The 22,863-nt window shown below is 34.2% G+C and overlaps 1 protein-coding gene across 2 annotated transcripts in view; it reads left to right on the forward strand.

Annotated features, from left to right (window-relative positions):
• The first annotated feature begins 9,312 nt into the window (after positions 1-9,312).
• The window catches only part of Mybl1 (MYB proto-oncogene like 1), a 36,971-nt gene continuing 23,420 nt past the window's right edge, over positions 9,313-22,863 (forward strand). For both annotated transcript variants that reach the window (XM_076835972.1, XM_076835973.1), the window contains exons 1-4: positions 9,313-9,332; positions 18,749-18,854; positions 19,156-19,227; positions 21,368-21,460. In XM_076835972.1, coding sequence (XP_076692087.1) covers positions 9,313-9,332; positions 18,749-18,854; positions 19,156-19,227; positions 21,368-21,460 — 291 coding nt within the window. The remainder of the gene's footprint in view (positions 9,333-18,748; positions 18,855-19,155; positions 19,228-21,367; positions 21,461-22,863) is intronic.

Below are 22,863 nucleotides of genomic sequence, written 5' to 3' on the forward strand. Positions count from 1 at the left end.
TTTCTGGATTCCTAAGCTCAGCTTTGATTGGATAAAATATATGTCTTGGGGGGCTGGGATTGTGGCTAAACAGTAGAGTACTTGCCTAGTTCGAGGCCCTGGGTTTGATCCTCAGCACCACATAAAAATAAATAAAAGGTATTGTGTCTATCTACAACTAAAAATATTTTTTAAAAGCTGTGTGTCTTGGGCTGGGATGTAGTTCAGTTGGGAGTGCTTGCCTAGTATATGGAAGGACCTGTGTCTAATACTCAGTAACACAGAGGGTGGGAAGAGAGAATCTTTTATGGTTGAGAGTAACCGTTAGTACCTTCTCATAGATGTAGTTATATTGGATATGGAGCTTCAGAGGCATGAAAGCATCTATATCTATTGTTGACTCCTTTCTAAAACTTTGTTAATGGCTGATTTTTGTGTTATTTGGTAAAAGGATAAAGTCTTTGAAAATGAAAATCTGAACAGTCTGATTTTTAGCTTTAGAATCTAATCTTTTTCTTTCCTTTTTTTTAAAAAAATAATCTACTCTTAAGAGCTATAATACTGGATTAGAACACTGAAAAGCTAGAGATAGGAATTTTTTGTTTCTCTGTTGATTTACAGATTAATATCACAGTAAACAAATTAATGTAAAGTTGGTCCATTTGTACATATCCATATATATTACTGAAATAGGCAGGTAAAAGTGTAATATAAAATTCACTTGCAGAACATAGTCCCCTGGTGCTATAAATAATAATTGGAAATTCTTATACCTAGGGGAGAAAAATGTTTATTAGTATTAATCTTTTTCAATTACTTCAATTTAACTAACAGTTACTGAGCACCTATTCATTCTATATAATGGGACTACAGAGATAAATAAGAAATGATAGTCCAGTAGACGTGAGAGAGATACATACATTATATCTAAATGTGATGAGTAGCAGCAGAAATATATCCCAGGGACAGAAGTAGAAGAAAATGATTAACTGTTTAGGTAGAGGGTGATAGGTGGTTTTTCAGAGAGGGTAACGTGAACTTTGATGGGTGAATAGAAGTCTCACAGGCAAAGAACATAATTGACAAAGGATAATTATGTGCAAACACACACAGAGGCATGAAAAGCAAGACATGTATACAGATAATTCAAGAATATTGTCTGAATTGCTCTAAGTTCCCAGGTTTCCTGAATTTTAATCAAGTGTTTATTCTGTTGCATTATATAGTTATAAACTCTCAAATAAATATTTAAAGTTACTTCGCCTTTTAACCTTTCTGCTTGTTCTTAAAAGCAGTCCCAAGTGTAACACTTCCATCTATTACTAGATTGCTTTTTGCTTCTAAATTGTTCCTTTTTACAACTTTTATAGGTAGAACTTGTTAAAAGAACATTAACTTATGAAATAGTAGCAAGATCATATTCGAACCTAGATCTCTAAACTGAGAGACAGAATCAACATTTGAGGAGCAGGCTTTGCAAAGGAGTTTGAGGGTTAGAAATCATGGAAATCAAGGAATACAAGATTCAAATAAAAGGATGAAATGAAGTCAAATGCTATAGAAAGTTCAGGTAAAATGAGGACTGATTGCTTTCTATAAGTATCCATTTGATTTCACAGGGTTTTCATGGAGTGGTGGTAAAGGTTGGACTGAAGGGCTAGGGATGTGGCTCAAGCGGTAGCTTGCTCACCTGGCATGTGTGCAGCCTGGGTTTGATCCTCAGCACCACATACAAACAAAGATGTTGTGTCCGCCGAAAACTAAAAAATAAATATTAAAAAAAAATCTCTCTCCCTTTAAAAAAAAAGGTTGGACTGAAGATTGGTTGGCTAGTGGAGTCAAGATATTCTTTGAAGATGTTTGACTGAAAGGGAAAAAGGGAAGGTAGCAGACAGAGTTATGGGAGAAATGAATGGATGGATGAAATCACTAGAGAAATTATGTCATCACTATTGGAGACCATATACTCTCTTTATAATGGTATTTTCTATTCCTTAGATATAGGGACTTTACTAATATGAAATTCAAAGATAACTTACAATTTTTTAAAAAATTGCTTTACTTTCTTACTGTGGTTTGGATATAGTTGAGTGTGTCCCCAAGAGTTCATGTGTTTGGTCCTTGGTATTATGGTGGGAGATGGCAGACCTTGGCAGGTCTTAGTAGGGGGTTGTTAGGTCGTTGGGAGCATGCCCTTGGAAGAGCCTGTGGGACTCCAGCCTCTTTGACTTTCTGGTTTTGAGATATAATCTTTTTTTTTTAATATATTTTTTTTTTTAAAGAGAGAGAGAGAGAGAAAGAGGGAGAGAGAATTTTTTTAATATTTATTTTCCAGTTCTCGGCAGACACAACATCTTTGTTTGTATGTGGTGCTGAGGATGGAACCCGGGCCGCACGCATGCCAGGCGAGCGTGCTATCGCTTGAGCCACATCCCCAGCCCCTGAGATATAATCTTTTCCCACACATGTTCTTGCCATTTTGATGCCCTGTACACTTTGGCCCATTCCAGCAGTGGTTCTGGACTTTGACTTGAACTGTGAGCTTAATAAATCTCAGGTATTTCATTATAGTAACAAAAAATGGACAAATACACTGCTCTACCCATAATATACAGAAGAAATTTATAATAAAACCTGTCTCAGGCACAACTCACCCAGCTGATGTAGAATCATTATGGACATAACTGGTACAAATATGGGCAGACAATGGTGCTGTAATTAATGTCTCAAAACCTTGAGGTGTCTTGTTTTTAGTGATGTGACTTTTTTTTTTTTTAAAAAAATGAGGAAATGACTCTTGGTCTAAAACAAAATAAAATACAATCTTTCCTGGCATTTCTTGACCTATTCATGTATATTTTAAAATAGTATAAAAAATTCATGTACTTATGTTAATGTGTGAAAAGGAATTTGGGTGTAGGCTTAAATAATTATAACCAGGTGTTTCATTTATGTGACTGGTTGAAAGTTGAATGAAATGTAGGATACTGTTTCTTTGTGCAGGACTGTCTCAAACATTGCAAGAATTAGGTATTAATAGCCCCATCATACTAATTGTCAGTACCAACCTTCAACAACCACAGATTCCCCCAAAATTTCCAAATTCACAGTTCCCTTTGGGGATGCCTGTATATGCAACGCCAGTGAAGAAAGGGAGACTGAAAAAAAGACAAGATATATTATTGTCCCTGATAAAGTGGAAGATGATGACATTCAGAATAGAATTAGAAAGCTGAGATATAGAGCAGCACACATATTCATATCTATGTGATTTCCCATCAATGAGTGATAACCCTGGTTTGAGGATTTTTAGGGCTGGTAAATTATTTCTGTTTTTAATTCTTTAAGTACTCTTCTAACTTGGAGTTCCTAGTCTTCATTTTGAATTCTTGGCTAGTAGGATTATTTATTTAAGACTAAAATTTGAACACTATGAAAAATCACTTTTAAAGAGAAACATTACCTTTTTAATTACAAGTCAAAAATGTCGAAAATTCCAGAGAACATGTATCAGTTTCTTATTGCTGCAGCAAGAAATTACCACAAATGTAGTGACTAAAAACAATACAAACTTATTATATTAAGATTCTAGAGATCAGAAGTTAGAAAAGGATCTCAATGGGCTAAAATCGAGGTGTTCGCAGGACTGCACTCCTTTCTGGAGGATCTAGGGGAAAATCTGTTTCCTTGCTGTTTTTGGCCTCTGAAGGTAGCCTTGGCTCATGGCCCTTTCCTCTGTTTTCAAAGTCAGTGATGTAGCATCTTCTAATTTCTCTCTAACTCTCCTGCTTCCCTCTTCTGCTCTTAAATCCCCTTGTGATTACAGTGGACCCACCTGACTCTTTCCATGTCAATATTCTTTCTGGCACATAAGGTAACACATTTACAGGTTCTGGAGATTAGAACATGGACATCTTTGGGAAACCATTATTCCATCTGTCCAAAAAGGTAGTGTATGTAGTATGGGTTGAAATACGGATGCATTAAAACATTATATTTTGCTCTTATAACTCCTTTTAAATTTTGAAGCTAAACTAAGAATTCTAATTTTCATCAAATTTTAAGTAGCACCATAAATGCAGAGTGGAGATTAGCAAAAGTATTGATGGTAAGGGAGAGAGGCTGGAGCAAACATTTTTGTATACAAGATATAGTTCTAAGCCTGAGTTTTGTTTTCAGATTGAAAACTTAATATTTGATTTCATGATTTTTGCCATACCACATTTTTAAAAGCATTATCAGTGTTGGGGCAAGCTTTATATACTGTGTCAGTTCTCTTTCCATTACTATAAAACATACCTGAGATAATCAACTTATAAAGAGAAAATGTTTATTTTGGTTCACAGTTTCAAGAGTTCCAATTCATGATTAGTTGGCACTATTGTTTGGGGCCTATGGTGAGGCAGCATATCATGATGAAAGTGCTTGGCAGAGCAAAACCACTTATATTAGAAGTAGGTAGAAAGGAGGGGAAAAAGGAAGGGGCTGGAGTTTCACAATCCCCTTCAGGTATATGACCCCCAAAACATAATGACCTCATTGTAGGCCCTACCTCTCAATGGCTTTACCACTTCTCAGTAGTGCTGCCCTGGGGACCAAGCCTTTAACACATAGGCCTTTAGAAAGCATTTAGGATCCAAACTAGAGCTTATCCTATACTTTGCTATTTCTTGCTAGGATTTTCAGATATTTTTAGAACTTAGCATCTATTCATTTTTTAAAATTAAAAAATTAACATGAATTCATGCTTTTTAAAAAAGTCAAAAAACACATAAAAATATATAAGATGAAAAGTTAAAAGCCGGGGCTGAGGATATAGGTCAGCATTTGCCCAGCATGTGTAAGGCCCTGGGTTCAATCCCCAGCACACACACACACACACACATACACACACACACACACACACACACACACACAATAAATAAAAAATAAAAAAATTTAAAAAGCTAAAGCTTACCCTACCCCATCTTATTCCTTTCTTCATAGTAAAGCATAGTTAATAGTTTGTTCATTCCATAAACAATTTTCTAGAATAGCATCACTTTGACTTTTTACTTACATAAACAACATCATAGTAATTATACACTTCCAATATTCTTTGTACTACATCTTCCTGTCTCTATACCACATGTATAGTAATTTCTAGTTGAGTGCCCATAGATATTAAGGTAATAGAGTGAGAGCTGGGTTCTAATTCCAGTTTTGATTCTGGATACGCCTTTAGACAATAGTTTTTTGGTACTCATTTTACCCAATTTAAAAAGTAAATGGAAATGATAATACTTATTTCACTGAGTTGTTATGATTATAGAATTTGTGGATATTACTTAAGACAAATGTATATATATGTATCATCTAGAGGGGCCCAGCAGTATAATAGCCATTTAATGACATCTTCTCAATTTTATACTGTTTTTTATTGCTTATATAATTATTATTTCATGCTGATGAATCATTTACACTACTATCAAAATGTGAATCATTCCAGATGGGAGATCTAATGGAATACACTACTATAAACATTCAAACATATCTCTCTCTCTCTTTTTTTTGCTTCTATTGAATTATTTTCTTAAGATAAAATATCTGTCAAAGCCTGTGCAATTATTTGGGGCTTTTGCCCAGTATTGTTTTCCAAAAGGATTATACCAATTTTCAATATCATTATCAAGGAATTATTCAAACCTTCTTGGCAGAATTTAGAAAAAATTTGCTACCTCAGTAGTCATAACATGGATATGTTAATATCTATTTTAATTCATACTTTATTACATCCTTCCAAGCATATTTATTCAAATGTTTGCTGTTATTTGCTCTTTTTCATTTATTCTACAGATTCTTAGTTTATTTAGCATATGGCTGTGTCCCTATTCTAGAGACTGGGATATAGCAGTAAATAAAACTGACAAAAATCCCCTTATGGGAATGATTGTGTATACAGATCTATTAAAACTATAGTTTTGGGCTGGGGTTACAGCTCAGTGGTAAAGCGCATGCCTCATATGTGTGAGGCACTGGAGTTTGATTCTCAGCACTGCATATAAATAAGTAAAATAAAGATCCATCAACAACTAAAAAATATTTTTTAAAAATCTATAGTCTCTTAGGTACTATATCAACTAGGGCTTTTCAAACTAGCTTAAGCAAACTTTGAGAGTATTTGACTTTTCATTTGTAGAGGATGGGTAGAAGTAGGCACAGCCATGTCAACATTATCTTCCTGGGGAAGCAATTTACTCGAAGATTTATATAAGAAAGTGAATTAGTAAGATCTTTTTTAAAAATTTCTTTGGCTGTGCTTGAGATAGAACCCAGGCCCTCATGCACATTAAGCAGGCGCTCTACCACTGATACATATATAAAAATATCAATATATTTATCATAGAGTAGAAAAAAATTTTTATATGAGTTCTTTAAAGGTAAAACAGTTTTCAAATAAATTTCCACCACTTGACTTTAGCACCTGTTTCCCTTTGATAATCAGTTCTCTCTATGCCTTGAAGGTAAGATCAGTGGGAAGTCTTGAAAGTCATTAATAGACTAGTCAAAACCAATTCTTAGTTGAGTAAAAGTAAGAAAAAATGTCCCTTAATGCATTTTCAGGTTTTGGTGATTACAAATAAAGTCACCATAAACGTTTTCAAAGTGTCTGAACCATTTGCATTCCTATTAGCAATGCATGAAAGTTATATTTGTTTCAGCAAACTTCATATTCACCAATACTTATATAGTCAGTTTCTTATTCTAAAATATATGTATCTCATTGTGGTTTTAATTTGCATTTTTCTCATGATTTAATGAGGTGAAGTATATTTTCATGTGTTTGTCACTTATATATCCTCTTTGGTGAAGTATTTGTTTAAATCTTTTGCCTACTTTTTCAGTTGCTTCTCTTTTCTCATGCTTGAGTTGTTTTTTTTTTTTTTTTTTTTTTTTTGTACCTGGGATGAACTCAGGGGCCCTCTGAGTTGCTTAGCACTTCACTTTTGCTGAGGTTGGCTTTGAACTCCTCCTCATCCTCCTGCCTCAGCTTCCCAAGCCACTGGGAATACAGGTGAGCACCACCCTGCTTGGCTCATGCTTGAGTTTTGAGAGTTCTTTATAATACTCTGAATAAATCTTTAAGTATGTGTCATGTTACAGAAAAACCCCAATTAATAAATGAGACATTTGAGAATGTTTAGTTAGGTGACTATGAACTAATTCCACTGTCTTGAGTTTTATAACTGATTTAAATGATTTTTCAACGTTTATGTGAGAAATTGTTTTCTCTATTTGTAAAACGAGGGGAATTTTTACTGTCAAATCAAAAATACTTGCCTGAAAGCTCGATAAAGGTATTCTGTATTAAAAAAAAAAATGACTAGCCCAAAACACAGCAGAGGCTCTGCTTTCGGTTAGAATGTAAGCAGAGAAATGTACCACCCAGGAATAAACATGAAAACACTGAATCCAAATGACATTTGGAATCTAATGAAATTTAGAAACTGATTTCTAAATTAGTTTAAGTGACTCAGCAACCCTGTATGAAAAGAATTGAAAGAAAATCTGTTTTACCTTCCCATAATACATACCTTGAAAAAAAGGAACTATAGAAAAGATTTGTTTGACAGTGAAGCATGCAAGCTCCTTTTAATTCATATTTGCACCTGCATCTCTGATTTGCAAAAGATGTGTAAATTTCAAAATAGAAAAATGTCAAGTTTGTTACAATATAAACATGTGGTTCAGTGCTCTATGCAGTAGAGCATGTTGCCTTGCAAGTTTGGATTCTTAACTGGTTCTGATCGTTACTGTAGTTAATCTACTTGAACTGAGTAATTCTTAATTTAAACTGGACCTAAAATCTCTAGTAGCTGCAACTGCTTGAAGCTCCTCTGGTACAGTACGCCCTTCCTCCCGACTCTCATGCAAAAGGTCACCTTCTAAGATTGACTAATGTACTCATTTGTGTGGGCGAAATTTCCAGTCCACTCCTATCTTCCTGAATAGTTCTCCAGGCTCAGAACTCCTCCACCGCACAAATCAGTTATTTCCTGCAGAGCTAGGTACAGGATTAACCACCTCAGGGACCAGCAGCAGGCATGGATCATTTCCTTTTCCCGCTACAAAGCACGGCTCCAGCTAAAAATGTTTTTCATTTGTCACATTTCTGTTAATTCTTGAGGAAAATAAGTTATAGTTCGTTTCCTGCCACAGAATCTTCCCCTGTTTCATAGCTATGATGTCTGGGTAAAAATAGCTCACATTTTTTGCTTAAAAAATAACGGCTGGGGCTGGGGTTGTGGCTCAATGGTAGAGTGCTCACCTAGCCATGTGAGGCAGAAGTTCGATCCTCAGCACCACATAAAAATAAACAAAAATAATAGCAGACGGAGTTTAAAAATAAAAAAAAATAACGACTGCGCAAATTTTATAGTTAGATTTGTTTCAAATACGAAGACGGCGCCTCCTGAGGGACTGTGGTGGAGAGAAGCTTGCAGAGACGTTCGCCTGTCAGGCTCAGGGTCCGCCCAAACCCCAAGGGCAAGGTCCGCCTCACCCCGGGAAGTTTGGGGAGGCCGGATCAGTCCGGCTGCCGCTTCCGGACCTGCTTCTTTGAGAGCGCAAGAACTCGCTTTCCCAGCAGGCCCCGCGCGGGCCCGACCTGTCTTCTCGTGGTGCGGCTCTCGGCGCGTTCCGGGTCCTGTCACAGCGCAGCCCGCGAGCCCCGCCTGCGGCCCTTCCCCCTGGCTCCACGCTCCTTCCCCGACTCCCGCGAGTTCCAGTCCCAGCTTCCAGCTCCCCAACCCCGCCCTCAGTCGCGCGCGCGCTCCCCGCCCCGCCCCCGCCCCCCCGCGTGCAGCCGTCACAGCCAATGAGGTTTAGGGCCGCGTGCGCAGATTCAAACGGCGGCTCTTGAGGGAGGCTGGGCGCGAGATTCGGCGGTGCGGACAAAACCCTGCAGGAGGCTGCGAGCGCTGCAGAGCTGCTCACTGCGGGGAGAGGGCGGGGGTCGGCGCCCGCGGCGGAGCCGCGCCTGGACCGCAGCGAGGAGGCTGAGAAGCGGCGGGAGGGGCCAGCGGAGGGCGGGAGCGCGCCTCCTGACATGTTGGGGGCATCCCTGACCGGGCCGGGCCGGGGCTAGGAGCGGCGCCCGGGCCGGGGGCGGGTTGCGGTCCGCCCCTCTGTCCCTCCGTCCTGTCCTGCCGAGGACCTGCGTTCCGCACTCGGCCGCCTCGGGGAAAGAGCGAGGGAAGAGGCGGGAGGGTCGGGGAGAAGGAGCATTCTCCTGAGGCTGGAGGAGGCTGACCTGCGTCCCCGCCCAGCCCGCGCCTATGCGGTACTTGAAGGATGGCGAAGAGGTCGCGCAGGTGGGTGACATCCCTTTCGCCCAGTCCTATCGGCACAGTCTCCGTGCCGATTCTCTTTCTTTTCTGGTTGTCCCCACACCAGACTCTCCCCAGTCGGAGCAGAGGTTTTCCTTTTCGCTGCCATACAGCGTATTCATCCCCGTTGGCTGAAGCGCAGCCGCGACGTGTGGGACTAGTGTGTAAGACGCAGAGAAAGTAACAAATACTCAGGTTGCTCCTTTGAGTTGATTGTTCCCATAGCGCACGTCTAGATTCCTAATCTCTCACATTCACTTCTTGGAGGGAGGTTTCTTCCCAGGTAAGTCTGTGCACTCTTGGGGAATACTCTACGCAGGTAAAGTGGTTGTGTCCTGCCTGGATGACTTGAAAATGGGGTTCTCTTTTCTGAATTACAGTGCCAGTCAAAACAGGAACTCCGTGACAAACCAGGGCGGGCATCCCTCTGCCAACTTTGCTACCTTGAAAGGTTATGGAAAATCCTCTGAGGAATAGCTGAGGAAAGAGTCTTTTTGATCTTTTCTGTTATTACCATTCTCATGTTCTGAGCATTATGTATATATTCTTAATATCGTCTACTGGGAGATGTCACACTGTTACTACCAGGAGCTTGGTCTTAAAACAATGTGTTTTATACACTTAAGATTTTGAGTGTCCATGTTTGATTCTTACTTTACCTAGGTGTTGCACAGAGGTGTAGGGCACATCTTTTTTTTTTTTGGCGGGGGTGGGGTGGGGGTTGAAACATGTGATAGACTGAATGTATACATTTAAGTCTTATTTATATACTAAAAAGTAGTTACTCCTGAATTGGAGTAATCCCTAAAATCAGAAAAATCTGAAGTGCCTTTTCAGTATTATAAATAAACCTGAAAAAAGGTTTGGCAGAATTTCCAAATATTGTTATTTATTTATATCCAGAGACTCAGTCTTATCTAGAGTTGTATTTCCTGAAATTTAGTACCAGGAATCATTTATAGAAGATTTGAGTTAAAATTGGCAATAACTACACAAATTCTTTGTTTTATTAATATATTAAGCATCTGCTGTAAGATGGTTCTGCAGAAATCAGCACAAAATATGTTATTATTAGCTTATTATTTATACTGCAACTGTAGTATAAGACAAACCCTTGAGGTGGAACAAATGTGTACACACACACACCCCTAATCCCTTTATAAAGAGCTTCTCAACCATGGCACTATTAACATTTTGGATCCAATGATTTTTTGTAGTGGGATGTTCAGCAGCATCCTTGTCCTCTGGTCAGTAGAGCCAAAAATGCCCCACTTCTCACAGTCATGACAATCAAAAGTGCCTCTGGACATTGTCAAATGTCTTTTTTTTTTTTTTTTTTTTTGATGGTGGGAGAGGGTAAAATCATTAGGTTAGAACTACTAGTCCTGAAATTCAAGAACTCAATTAAGCTTTCCATCTTCAGGAGATAGACAAATTGACAGCTCCTATAATTATGTTTGTGGAAGTACCGGCTTAAGCCTTTTGAATTTTTGAATCTAAAAAAATATTTAAAAATAACTTTATTATGCAAAGTGAAAGTGAACATGCCAATTACAGAAATTTATTTGTAGATGATGTGTATCATTATCTACTTAACATTGATATTAATCTTATTTGAAACAGTTTCTTGTCTAATTCTGTTATCAGCATTTAACTAAAGTTATAGACATGTTTGAATGTCAAAACCCTCTCGTTCCAGTTGGTTTTCTGTCTTTTCTTCATTTCATAGTTGTGTATGCTCCATAATAGTATACCAGAAGGGAGAAATTATTTAATGATATCTTGTCTGTATAAATTATTTTCTTTTATTGATAGTACTGTAAGCTTGAGATCTAATCATTGATTGTATTGTTGGCTTTTATTCCTTCTCAGCTGTGTAATTTAATTGAAACATTATCGAATGATTTATATAGTTATATGTCTAGGATAATTAAGCATGCTGAAATGAAACTACACCCCCCTGGGGAGTATACAGGTAGAGGATGAAGTGAGAAATTATCATCTCTGAATGGTGCATTTCTTGGGTCTTTATAGTTGAATGAGTTTCATTCTAAACTGTATTTCTTATATATGTAATATGATTCTGTGTCTTAGAAGATAATGGAATGTGAAATGTTTTGAAGAAGAAATAATCTGTTCATCAAAGTCCACTCTTTTGGCTAAGAATCTTTTAATATATATGAATTTAATGTATAGTAGAAAGAGAAAGGAAATCAGTTATTTCAAGTTGTACTTTCAGATCTCCAGTATATAACCATTTAAGAATTTGAATGAAAACTATACTTTGTTGTGTAAAAGTTTTTGCATAAGTATAGGCATAAATCCTATAATATACTTTTTCTGTGTGATCTGGAAAAAACACCTAAAAGTAGAAAACCAAATGGTACCTCAAGTGTGAAACAGCTGAAGAATGTTGGCTCTTTTGATCTTTTGTAATAACTGTAGAATCTGTCATTGAAATTTACATAAAGGAAAAGGCTTGTTTAGTATTGAGACTTAAAATAGTTTTAGATCTCACTGGGGGTTTTAATGACATAATTTACAGGCAACACTAAAATTGGGATATATATTATTGACTTATCTATTATTTATTTGACTTCTAAGAATATCTCTGCAATTTTAGTTTTTAAAAACTAGTTCTACCATTAAAAATAAACTTTAAGAAAATTATGCAAGGGAGCTACTGGGGAATGAAATTAACCAAATCATGTTATGAACATATGTATATATAATAACAAAGCCCACTATTATGTATAATTATAACATACCAATAAAAAGTATCTAATTTAAAAGATCATTTTTGTAATCCCAACTACTTGGGAGGCTGAAGCAGGAGGATTGTGACTTCAAGGCCAGCTTGGGTAATGTAGTGAGAACCTGTCTAAAAACACACCAATCTACAAAGCCTATTCACTAGTAACGTATTATGGTATTTATACTTGAAATGATAAATGAGTATACTAAACTGAAAAGGTGAAAGCCAGCATTTACTTTGCAAGATTTTATTTTTCATCGGTTGTGCATAGCAATTTTTTTATGTTATTTGTAGCTAATATGTGGGGGTAAAATTTTAACAAAATATGGGAAATGATTTTTTAATCAGGTGTGCATTAACTGGAGATATTGCTTTGGGAAAACAGATAAACTTTGCCCTCCATTTTTATCTTTTAATATAGGGAATATGGATTTTATGGTCTATAAGGTGGCCCTTGCTTAAATGTATAATCTGTTTTGACAGTCTTTTGTAATAATTTTTTTCTCATTTAAGGCAGTGCATACTCTAAAAGAATCAAATAGAAATGTTCTTTTGTTTATGGATTGCTAGGCAGAACATTCTTTAGCATTTTAGTTAATTGTTAATTGTCAAAATTTATGTGGGGTCAAATTTGTCTTACTATAATGTTACTTTGCACAGTCCAGATTTGGAAATAAATATTCATGTATGCAGTACATCACATTAACCACTGGGTGGCCTAATTTCACTTTTAAAATCAACCTGGTAAAATTTTATTCCTTGAATGCAGTGGACTTAAAAGTAAATGCTCAGTTACCATTTCACCAAAAAGTATAATAAAGATATATTTTTTGCTTATGATAAAGATTTCAGACCTGAGGCAGTTTGTGATTAAAAATGTGATTGAGGGGCTGGGTTGTAGCTCAGTGGTAAAGTGTTTGCGTAGCATGCATGAGGCATTGGGTTTGATCCTTAGCACTACATAAAAATAAACAAAATAAAGGCATTCTGTCCATCTACAAGTACAAAAAAATTTTTTAAAAAATGTGATCGAGTTGAAGCAAATTTACTACAGCAGATTCTATGGAACTACTGATATTTCTCTAATTTCAAACCATTAGTTACTTTTTCAATAAAAATAAATTTTGAAAAATTTTCAAATTCTTCCTTTGGCTACCTCATTTTACTGTTTTTTTTTTATTTGTGTGTGTATGTATGTGGTATAATTGTTGTCCTTTAAAATCAAACTTCTCCCAAATGTTTTATCTTAATATCATCAACTGAGGATAGTTTGTGTATTATTTCATGGGTAAAGACATGACTACACATCCTATTTGCTTACATCTTCTAAGATGTAAAGTCATGCTTAATCATTGTCCTGGCTTGATGTGTTGTAGAATTTTTAATGCTGCTTTTTGCTGTTTCATAATTACCTTGATCACTTTGTTCATTCATAATTTACAAAACTGTTTTCATATGACTATAGTAGTTGGTTATATATTAGGCATTTATAGAATAAATATTTTCTTCAACTTAAAAAAAGGAAACTGGCAAAATAATTCAGGAAACCAGGTCTTAGACTGGAGAAATATTTTGCTCTGTGACTGGAGAAATAATTTACCTTCTTTTGCTATCTTGATTAATCCCATTAGCCTAGAAATGGTTCATTTATTTAATTACATAGTAGGCAGCTCAATTTCATTGAATTACATTACCAAACCTATTACTACAGTACAGAAATGCCAAAAGATGGCATAACAAATAGAAAAATAGAGCAGATATGTTTTGATAATTTCTAACTATTATTGAGCAATGAGACTGTTTAATTTTTAAATGAATGTTGGTGAGGTTATTTGCAGTGATTTCCATTTTTTTTTCTTGGTATATTATAGGCTTTCTTGGGCATCTTCCTATTGTTGTTAATGATGACACATTTTGGGGATCTTCTGTCACTCTTATTTGAAAGTTATATTCTTTTCAATAATCATTTAATATGTATAGAAATGGGTATGGTCCAATGGTAGAGTACTTGCCTACCTTGCACAAGGCCCTGAGTTCAATCCCAGCTTCACTGCCCCCCACACACATGCACAATAATAACTTGATGCCAAAACTAAGAAGTAGGTCAGTTAGACTCTAGGAAAGTCCCAGTGGTAGAGAGGTGATTCTAAGAATTCTAATTTAATGTTCCCTCACACTCACCGACTCAAAAAACCCAGCTTCCTGACACTGAATGGGCTATATAGCTCATTGTCTGAAACTTTTGACCATGTTGAATATAAAATGTATAAATGAAACCTTATGTAAATGTAGAAATTTCTCACAAAGTATGTGGTTAAAAAATATGGGGCTGAATTTTAAAGTTAAAATGAACAAGCTTTTAGGAATATTACTCCTTGATCACTGGTCTTTTTGACCAAAGTAACATTTTTGAACACATAGCCTTATGACATTTTGATAAGAACTTTAAGGTGGATTTTGTACAGATTAAATGTGATATAGATGCTTTTGTGAATATTCAAGGCTATGTGGGCAAATTCCCAAATTAAAAATTGTTGTGACTTAGAAATAACCTATTTAAAAAAAAAAACACTCAAGTATTCTGTTATGGAAGCTATTTGGATGTGAGGGGAGGGAGGGACAGGAGAATCTGTGACTAGCATGCCTGAGGATTGTTTGGGGTGTAAGAAAGTGGTAATATTATTGGCATTTCTAGGGAAGATTAGGCAGCATAGGAGACACCCTCAAAGAACTCCTTCTGTACTGAATTTTTAAAAATGTTTGTTTCAGCAGGTTCTGCTTCTTAAAATTCTACCACTTGGAGGTGAATTTGGATTCTGAAAGTCCATTTTAACAAATGGGAATGCCTTCCACCTCCTCCTAGAGGTATTTTAATTTTTTTAAAAAAATTTTCTTTCTCATATCCCCTTTGAAATCACACCTGTATTGAGAAAGATGTAAGTTTTGGTTGGGTTTGAAGGGAATGATTGGAATATGATATAGCACTTGAGGAAGGTGGAAGGATAGGAAGGATTGCTCATTAATCTTATAAATATTTGAATGGCAGGTACTGAGCTTGGTCGTCAGAGGTGAGCATGATAAACATGGCCTCTGTACTCTTTGAGTTTACTGTTTGGTTGAGGAGGTTGTGAGAAACATTAATAGAAGAAAGAGTAGATGCTCTGAGTAAACTATAGTATGGAGCTTTATCTGATTTAGTAGCTTAGAAATTTATGAAGTCATTGGACCCTGAAGCACATCCAAATTAACAGTTTGCTCTTGGGTAATGAGGTGACATTTCTGACAGTTGAAGATGGCTGTCAGTAGCAGGTATTTCCTTTAATTAACCGTGTGTTTTTGTTTTGTGCATAGTTAAACAAACATGGAAGAAGGACTGGCAGATTATTGTTAAAAGAAATATTGACTTCAGGGAAGAGCACTGGAAAATTAAAGTGCTTTGAAATACAGAAATAGATAAAAAAATCATAAATAAGAAAATAGGGGATCTTAAAGTTTTCCCTGTTCAGATGTGAACAATTTTGATCCTTATCATGTTAAAGAAAAGGAATCAGGGAGAAGGGGGAGGCTATGGAAAGTTACTGGAGAGTAAAATTGGTCAAATAATGTTACATGCCTGTACCAATGCACCACAATGAAACTCCCACCATTCTATGTTATTAATATGCATAACCAATAACAAAAAGTTTTGTTCCTATGGAATTTGAAAAGTCAGAGGAAATTAAAAGTTCCTGCAAAGATCTGTAAACAATTTACATTAAATCTAGGGCTTTATATTTCAATTTTGTAAGACTGAATGTAATATATTTAGATACTAGGCACTCACATGTTCTTAACTATATTACAGTAAGGTTAGACAAATCTTCAAACTTTTGCTGTTTGAAATCAGAATGAATTTTTGGAAAAGAGTTAAATCTAGTAAAGCAAAAATAATTTTGAATTCTGTTAGGTAATCAGATTATGAACATAACATAGGGCCATTTTTCTGTGTCAAGTGTTGAATGAGGTGTTCAATATATTTTATTATTTAATTTTATCCCTAAAGCAACACTGGATTTATATGCATTTTGCAAATAAGTTTACTAAATTCTTGAGAGGTTAGTATGGTCTGGGTTACAGAAAAGTTAGAACTAAAGCCTTGTTCTGATTTCAAAATGCACTTGAGGTTTGTCTTTAGTATCTTCCAGCTGCCTAGTACTCTTTCCTGTGTTTCCAGTTTGTTATAGAAAAATGGTTAAGTAATGGACTTAGAGATCAGCCATACCATATTCAGTGGACAATCGTTAATACTGTTAACTTTTCTAACTCAAAATTTTATGTTCTGTGAAATGTCAATGATAATAATATTTCCTTTTTCTGGTTGTTGTAGTTTTAAGAGAGTCTCATGGGCTACCACAATGTCTGGTATTTAAAGTTTTAAATAAACTTTAGCTTTATTCAGTCCTCTGGATACTCCTTTAACTTAGTTTATTATAGAAGCTTGCCCTCTCTTTTTTTGCTTTATTCCTTAAAATTCCTTTTTTCCCCCCACTTCATAAAAACTCAGATTCTGACTTTGGACTCTTCTTCACTATGTTAATTTTCCGTGGGACATCTCATGGCCTCAACTGTTCTTTGTATCTTGCCAGTTGCCAATCTGTGTCTCTACTCTAGATCTTGTATCTGAACAGAATATCCATGTGCTCATTGCCTTTTAGATCTGCTCTACCCAATAGTAAAAGATGAAAAAATTTACATGATCTGAAGAGACACCAGAATATTGCTTGACCCAATAGGATAGGTACTGGCAACATGTGGCTGTTGAGCAATTGTAACTGAGTTGCAGTGTACTATAACTACAAAATACCAGATTTTGAAGACTTCAGTTAGCGAAAAGATTATAATATTTCATTTATAATTTCTATTTCGATTATGTGTTGAAATGATTATGCTTTTGATATACTGGGATAGATAATATTTATTAAAATTAATTGCAACCATTTCTCTTTTAAAAAATATGGGTACTAGAATATTACATATGTGGCTTGCATTATATTTCTTTTGGGTAGTTATTTTCTAGACGTATCCCCCTGTGTATTTCTCAAGTACCTTGAAAACACCTAATCTAAACTGTAGTTACTTTCTCTCCCTCCTCCCAAAGTCGTATTTCTCCTACCTCTGTTCCCTTCCTTAGAAAATAGCTCTAGTTATATTCTCAAAGTGAGAAATTTTGTTATCTTTGATTCCTCCTCCTTTCATGTCCCTCATAGCCCTAAGTTTCAAAAGTCTTTTATTTCTACATTTTAAATATTTGTCAGTTTCATGTACTTCTTTCCATTTACTATGGTATCTGGATTGGTCACTTTTGTGGATTCTGAATTTTTGACACATTTACCTCTCTTTTGCTCAAGAACATAAAGTAGAATTCTTCTCTACTTTTTAATAGTACTTTTATGATTTTCATTTTAAAAATGTAAATATTTGTTTAATCTAAATTAATTTTATTGTAAAATAGGAATCTAGTTTTTAAAAATGACTGCCCAGTATTTTGATACCATTTATTGAAAAGTCTGTCTTTATCACATTGATTTGAAATGTAGCTGTTATAGCTTACTGAATTTTATATGGATTTTCTTTTTTGAATGTTCTCCTCTGTTACATTTATGTGTATCTCTATTCATGTGCCAGTACCATTTTGTTTTATACTTATTGTTTCTCTACAGTATATTTTTACATATTAGGTAATGCTAATTCTCTTACTATTTATTTTTAGACCTTTCCTTTCTGTATAAGTAATAGAATCAGGGGCTGGGGTTGTAGCTCGGTGGTAGAACACTTGCCTAGCATGTGTGAGGCATTGGATTTGATCCTCAGCATGACACATAAATAAATAAAATAAAGGCCCATTGACAACTAAAATATATATATTAAAAATAATAATAGAATTAGTTTGTTTAATGCCTCACCAAAGTCTATTGGTATTTTCATTTATTTTAAATTTATAAATTAATTCAGGGAGAATGGACAATTTCTATAATTCTGTTATCCAAGTACGTGGTCTAGATATTTTTCATTTGTTCCATTTTCTGTTTCATAAGAGAGCTTACCCTTTATCATACATTGATTTTATACATTAAGATTATTTCTAGATGTTTAGTCCTTTTGTCATTGATATTAGTAATGGATCACTTCTTCCATTGTGTCTTTGAACTGGCTTTGGTTTGTATTTTACCATTCCCATTTGTCAGATGTAATAATTTCTTGCTTGGGTTATTATGAATATTACTAATTGGTGTTCCTTCTATTTCACCACAGTTGTGTCATTAATTTTTTTTTCTAAAACACAAGATATTTTTTTTTCTTCCCCATTAAAGCCATTTAGAGAATAAAGATCAAATAAAGAATAAAGGCCATCTTCTTAGAATGACATAGAAAGTTATGATTTGGCTCTTGGTGATATATACAGCCTTATCTATTTGGTGTCAGTAAGAATTGTAGCTCTTCCCCATTGTATGACTTAACTTTTTATACTTTAAATAATCTCATTGGGTGTATATTATTTAGTCTGAGTGGCTTCTTCATTCATACCTTCATATACAGGTTCAATGATTGAATTCACTAATTTAAATAAAATTCCTTATTTTAAAAATTGTGTGGTTTTTTTTAATAGTGAGGATGAGGATGATGACCTTCAGTATGCTGATCATGATTATGAAGTACCACAACAAAAAGGATTGAAAAAACTCTGGAACAGAGTAAAATGGACGAGAGATGAGGTAGTTATCTGGCAAGATTTCTTAATTTTGTACTTACATGTATAGCAAATTAATACTATTGTAGTTATGGAAGATATTTAAAAACAAATGGAAAAGTTGTCCATAACTTTTTCTTCTGAGACATGACTAACTTACTGATATTGGGGCTGACAGAAATAGTATGGAGGAACTTTTATGATAGTGGCTTTAGTCCTACAATTGGTCACCAGCTATGACTTGACAGAATGGAGAGTTGCCTGTGTTCAAAGGTTTAGGAAAAGGATGGGGGAAAGCTTTCTAATTTTTTAATCTGTTTTAATAGGATGATAAGTTGAAGAAATTGGTGGAACAACATGGAACAGATGATTGGACGCTAATTGCTAGTCATCTTCAAGTAAGTGAAGTGTTAAATTATATATCTAACATGACTGATTTAGGACATTAGGTTATGTTTGCTATTTTTAAAAAATGTGTCTACATATTTTATACTTAGGTTTCCTTTCTAAAAATATCCTTATTTTTCTGTTCTGCTTGTAGTTGGTTGCTAATGGCTTAGAAAGTCTGATTTTGTAGTACAGGTTGAGCATCCCTAATCCAAAAATCAGAAACCCAATTTCTTTAAAATCTAAAACTTTTTTGAGTGCCAACATGACACCATAAGTAGAAAAATTTTCACACCTGATGCATGTAATAGGTCACAGTAAAAATGCAGGTACACTAAAAATATTATGTAAAATTTTCTTCTAGTTATGTATAGAAGGTATGTATGAAACATGTGATTTTGTGTTTAGATTTGAGTCCCATTGCAAGATGTCTCATTATGTATAAGCAAATATTCCAAACAAACAAAAAACCCTAAAATACTTCTGGTCTCAAGCATTGTAAACAAGGGATACTCAACCTATAAAGATTTGTTCATGGACCAAAAGACTACCAATATAAAACAAAAATAACATGAAGTTTGGGTATTGCTTTATAAATATTTGTGATATTATGTTAAAATATTTTGAGAGAATTTAAATATTGAAATATTTTGATAGCTAATTAGTCAAATCAGGAAGAACTGTTGAAAAGTTTATCATCCAATTCCTAGATTTTAAAGTGTTACTGATTTTTAAAAAAATCATCTTTATTGTTCATCATACTAATATTCACATACTATTTGTTAGTATGTAATTTTATAACCTACAAAGTATATTTACATATACTTTTATTAACTTCCTAATATACTGTGGGTAGTTAGACAAAATACTCACATTTGAATTGACTACTTTGTTTCAGAAACCACATTATCTGTATTCTTTCTTTGTCATAATGCCTCTTAACATAACTTGAAAATTGAAATCAAATAATGTAAAGAATAAATTTTGGAGTTAGTCTGAATTGTGTTCAAATGTTAGCTCTACTCACTTAGAAAAATTATTTAATTTCTTTGACCTTCAACTTTCTATCTATAGTAGGTAGATAATACTACTCATTTCTAAAGTATTATTGTGAGAATTAGAAATAATGTATAAGAAATTCAGTGTAGTTCCTGACATTTACCAGGTGTTCAATAAATGGAAGCTAAATTAGAAAAATTATTTACATTAGCTTTATGTCCTTTAAGTATGTGTGTGCTACAAGGACATATGAGAATAACCTGATTATTTTGAGGAAAGGAATAGCCTTAAAATGATATACACATTGATATATACAAGCCATAACTGAAGAAGCTCAGTTTGAAAAAGAGTTATTTGAAGTCCATTGGCACAAAGCCATTGGCAGACAAAATATTTATATCTAATTATATTTTTCCATGTTATCTGTAATCTTGTGTATGAACTAGTAACTTTGTAAACTATGAATCTATAATGAAATATTAGGTATTATTGTTATTTTCCTTATAATACATTATATTTAATAGGTCATGAGAAGATTAAAATAAGGCTTCATTTATTAATCAATTTTGTGGTTTAAGATGTTTCTACATAAAGTTTTCTCATTCTGGCAAATTCATTTTCCTTTTAAGTGTTAACCAATTTAATTGAAATGTAACAGAGATCTTCTGTACAGATATATTTAGTGTTTTCATAGTAACTTGGGGATCATTTATAAACATCCTTTTAATGCCAGACAGTAGTAAAGTCATACCTTTAGAGTTTTTAAAAATTGTTTTATCTAGATTGGGGACTACTATGTTGTTTTAGTTCTTATGTCTGCTTTGTGTAGTTTTCTGCCTCTGGCCTTTTATTCCTCAATCCTTGATCTATTTCTGTATTAGGAGGATCTTGTGTAATACATGTGTTGTTTGCTGTATTATAAGACATAATGTAAGATACATACTTTAATTTCAAATATATTGTCTTTATTTGTAATCTAAGCCCTGCTAATTAATTTTAAAAAACAAAATTGGGGTATAGACATGAAAAATAAACATTACATGTCAACTATACTATTTTTGAAGACTTGTTCTTAAGAGCATGAGATATAAGTTTGGATTGACTTGCTTTCTGGAAGACAGTTGTTCAATAATATTTTCCAAATTCTTTCAGAACCGTTCTGATTTTCAGTGCCAACATCGATGGCAGAAAGTTTTAAATCCAGAATTGATAAAGGGTCCTTGGACTAAAGAAGAAGATCAGAGGGTAATGTGTTCATGTTTTTTTATGCTAACCTTATAGATGCACTAGCTTTTTTCCCTCACTAATTGGTAGTTTTAACACATAAAGTATGTATGTAAATCACTTGATTTTGTGCTCTAGAGGCTGTTTGCTAAGAATTGAATGTCAAGTACTTAAAATGTATATTTTTTTTTTTCTGAATTGGGTCAAACCAAATTAATATATATACCCCTTTGTTTCTGAGAGTTTGAAGAAGGAAAAATGCTTACTATGTGCTTAATTACCTTGTTTAAAGCTTGCTTTAGCAATATTTAGGATGGATGTACTTTCCTGTCAAAATTGAATTTACATATTAAAAATATTTTAATTTTATTTTTACATTTAACTTGAATTGTAAGGAAATCATTCTTATTTCTTCCTTTTGACCTTTAATGAACCTCAAAATTAGATATCAGGGCATGATATTTCCAAAGTATTTATAATTTAAAAACCAAGATCATTTGTTGTGCAATAAAAGTTGGAGAAGAATAGAAGAATTTTTGACCCTGACTAGGAATTATTTTATGATCTTTAAGTCATGTAAGTTGCTAATATAGTTGGGGAGTTAGCATTCTTACTACTACGTACAACAGTTTTAAAAGTTACTTTACTAGAATCTGATTTCCTTGATAATGGATGGCAAGTTTTAAAATGTGTGACCTTGTTTAAAAATACATTTAATAAATTCAGAATTTTATTTTTTAAAATATAGTAAATAGACACATATAGTGAAAATATTATTATATATTAAATTTAAAAATATAAACTGTTAATGATGTGATATTTGACAGTGAGGCAAAGTGGTGATGAGGTAAAGTAGTCTAGGAATAACTATTTTTACAATTTTTAGGTAAAATAAAAACAAACTTAAAATGTAGGGAAAATAATGCATAACCTGTATTTTTTTCAGTTTGAGAAAGGAAATGTGAAAAGCCAATAACTATAGTTACTTCCTGCTTCCAAATTGGTTTATTGGACTTTCTGTTTGATTTTTTTTAAGATATAAGAGTAGAAAATATACATGTCTCAATGTCTTTACTATTATTTCCTATTAAGTTTGTGTAGAAGCAGTTTTACTTATGAGTCACTTTAATTAGACCCTTGGATTTTAGATAAGTTTGTAATCTGTGTTTAAACTTGTCAAATACTGAAGAATTTTTATTAATGAATTTATTTTTATAAATTGTTGTTGTAGCTTAAATTTGATGCATTTATTAAGATATTATTCTTGGACTGGGATTGTAGCTCAGTGGTAGAGCACTTGCCTAGCATGTGTGAGGACTGGGTTTGATTCTCAGCACCACATATAAATAAATAAAATAAAGGTCCATTGACAATTAGAAAAAAAGAATAAGAAATTCTTCTTTAAAAAATGCTATTCTTTAAAA

The sequence above is a fragment of the Callospermophilus lateralis genome, chromosome 16, assembly GCF_048772815.1.
Source record: "Callospermophilus lateralis isolate mCalLat2 chromosome 16, mCalLat2.hap1, whole genome shotgun sequence".
In the NCBI taxonomy this organism is placed as follows: domain Eukaryota; kingdom Metazoa; phylum Chordata; class Mammalia; order Rodentia; family Sciuridae; genus Callospermophilus; species Callospermophilus lateralis.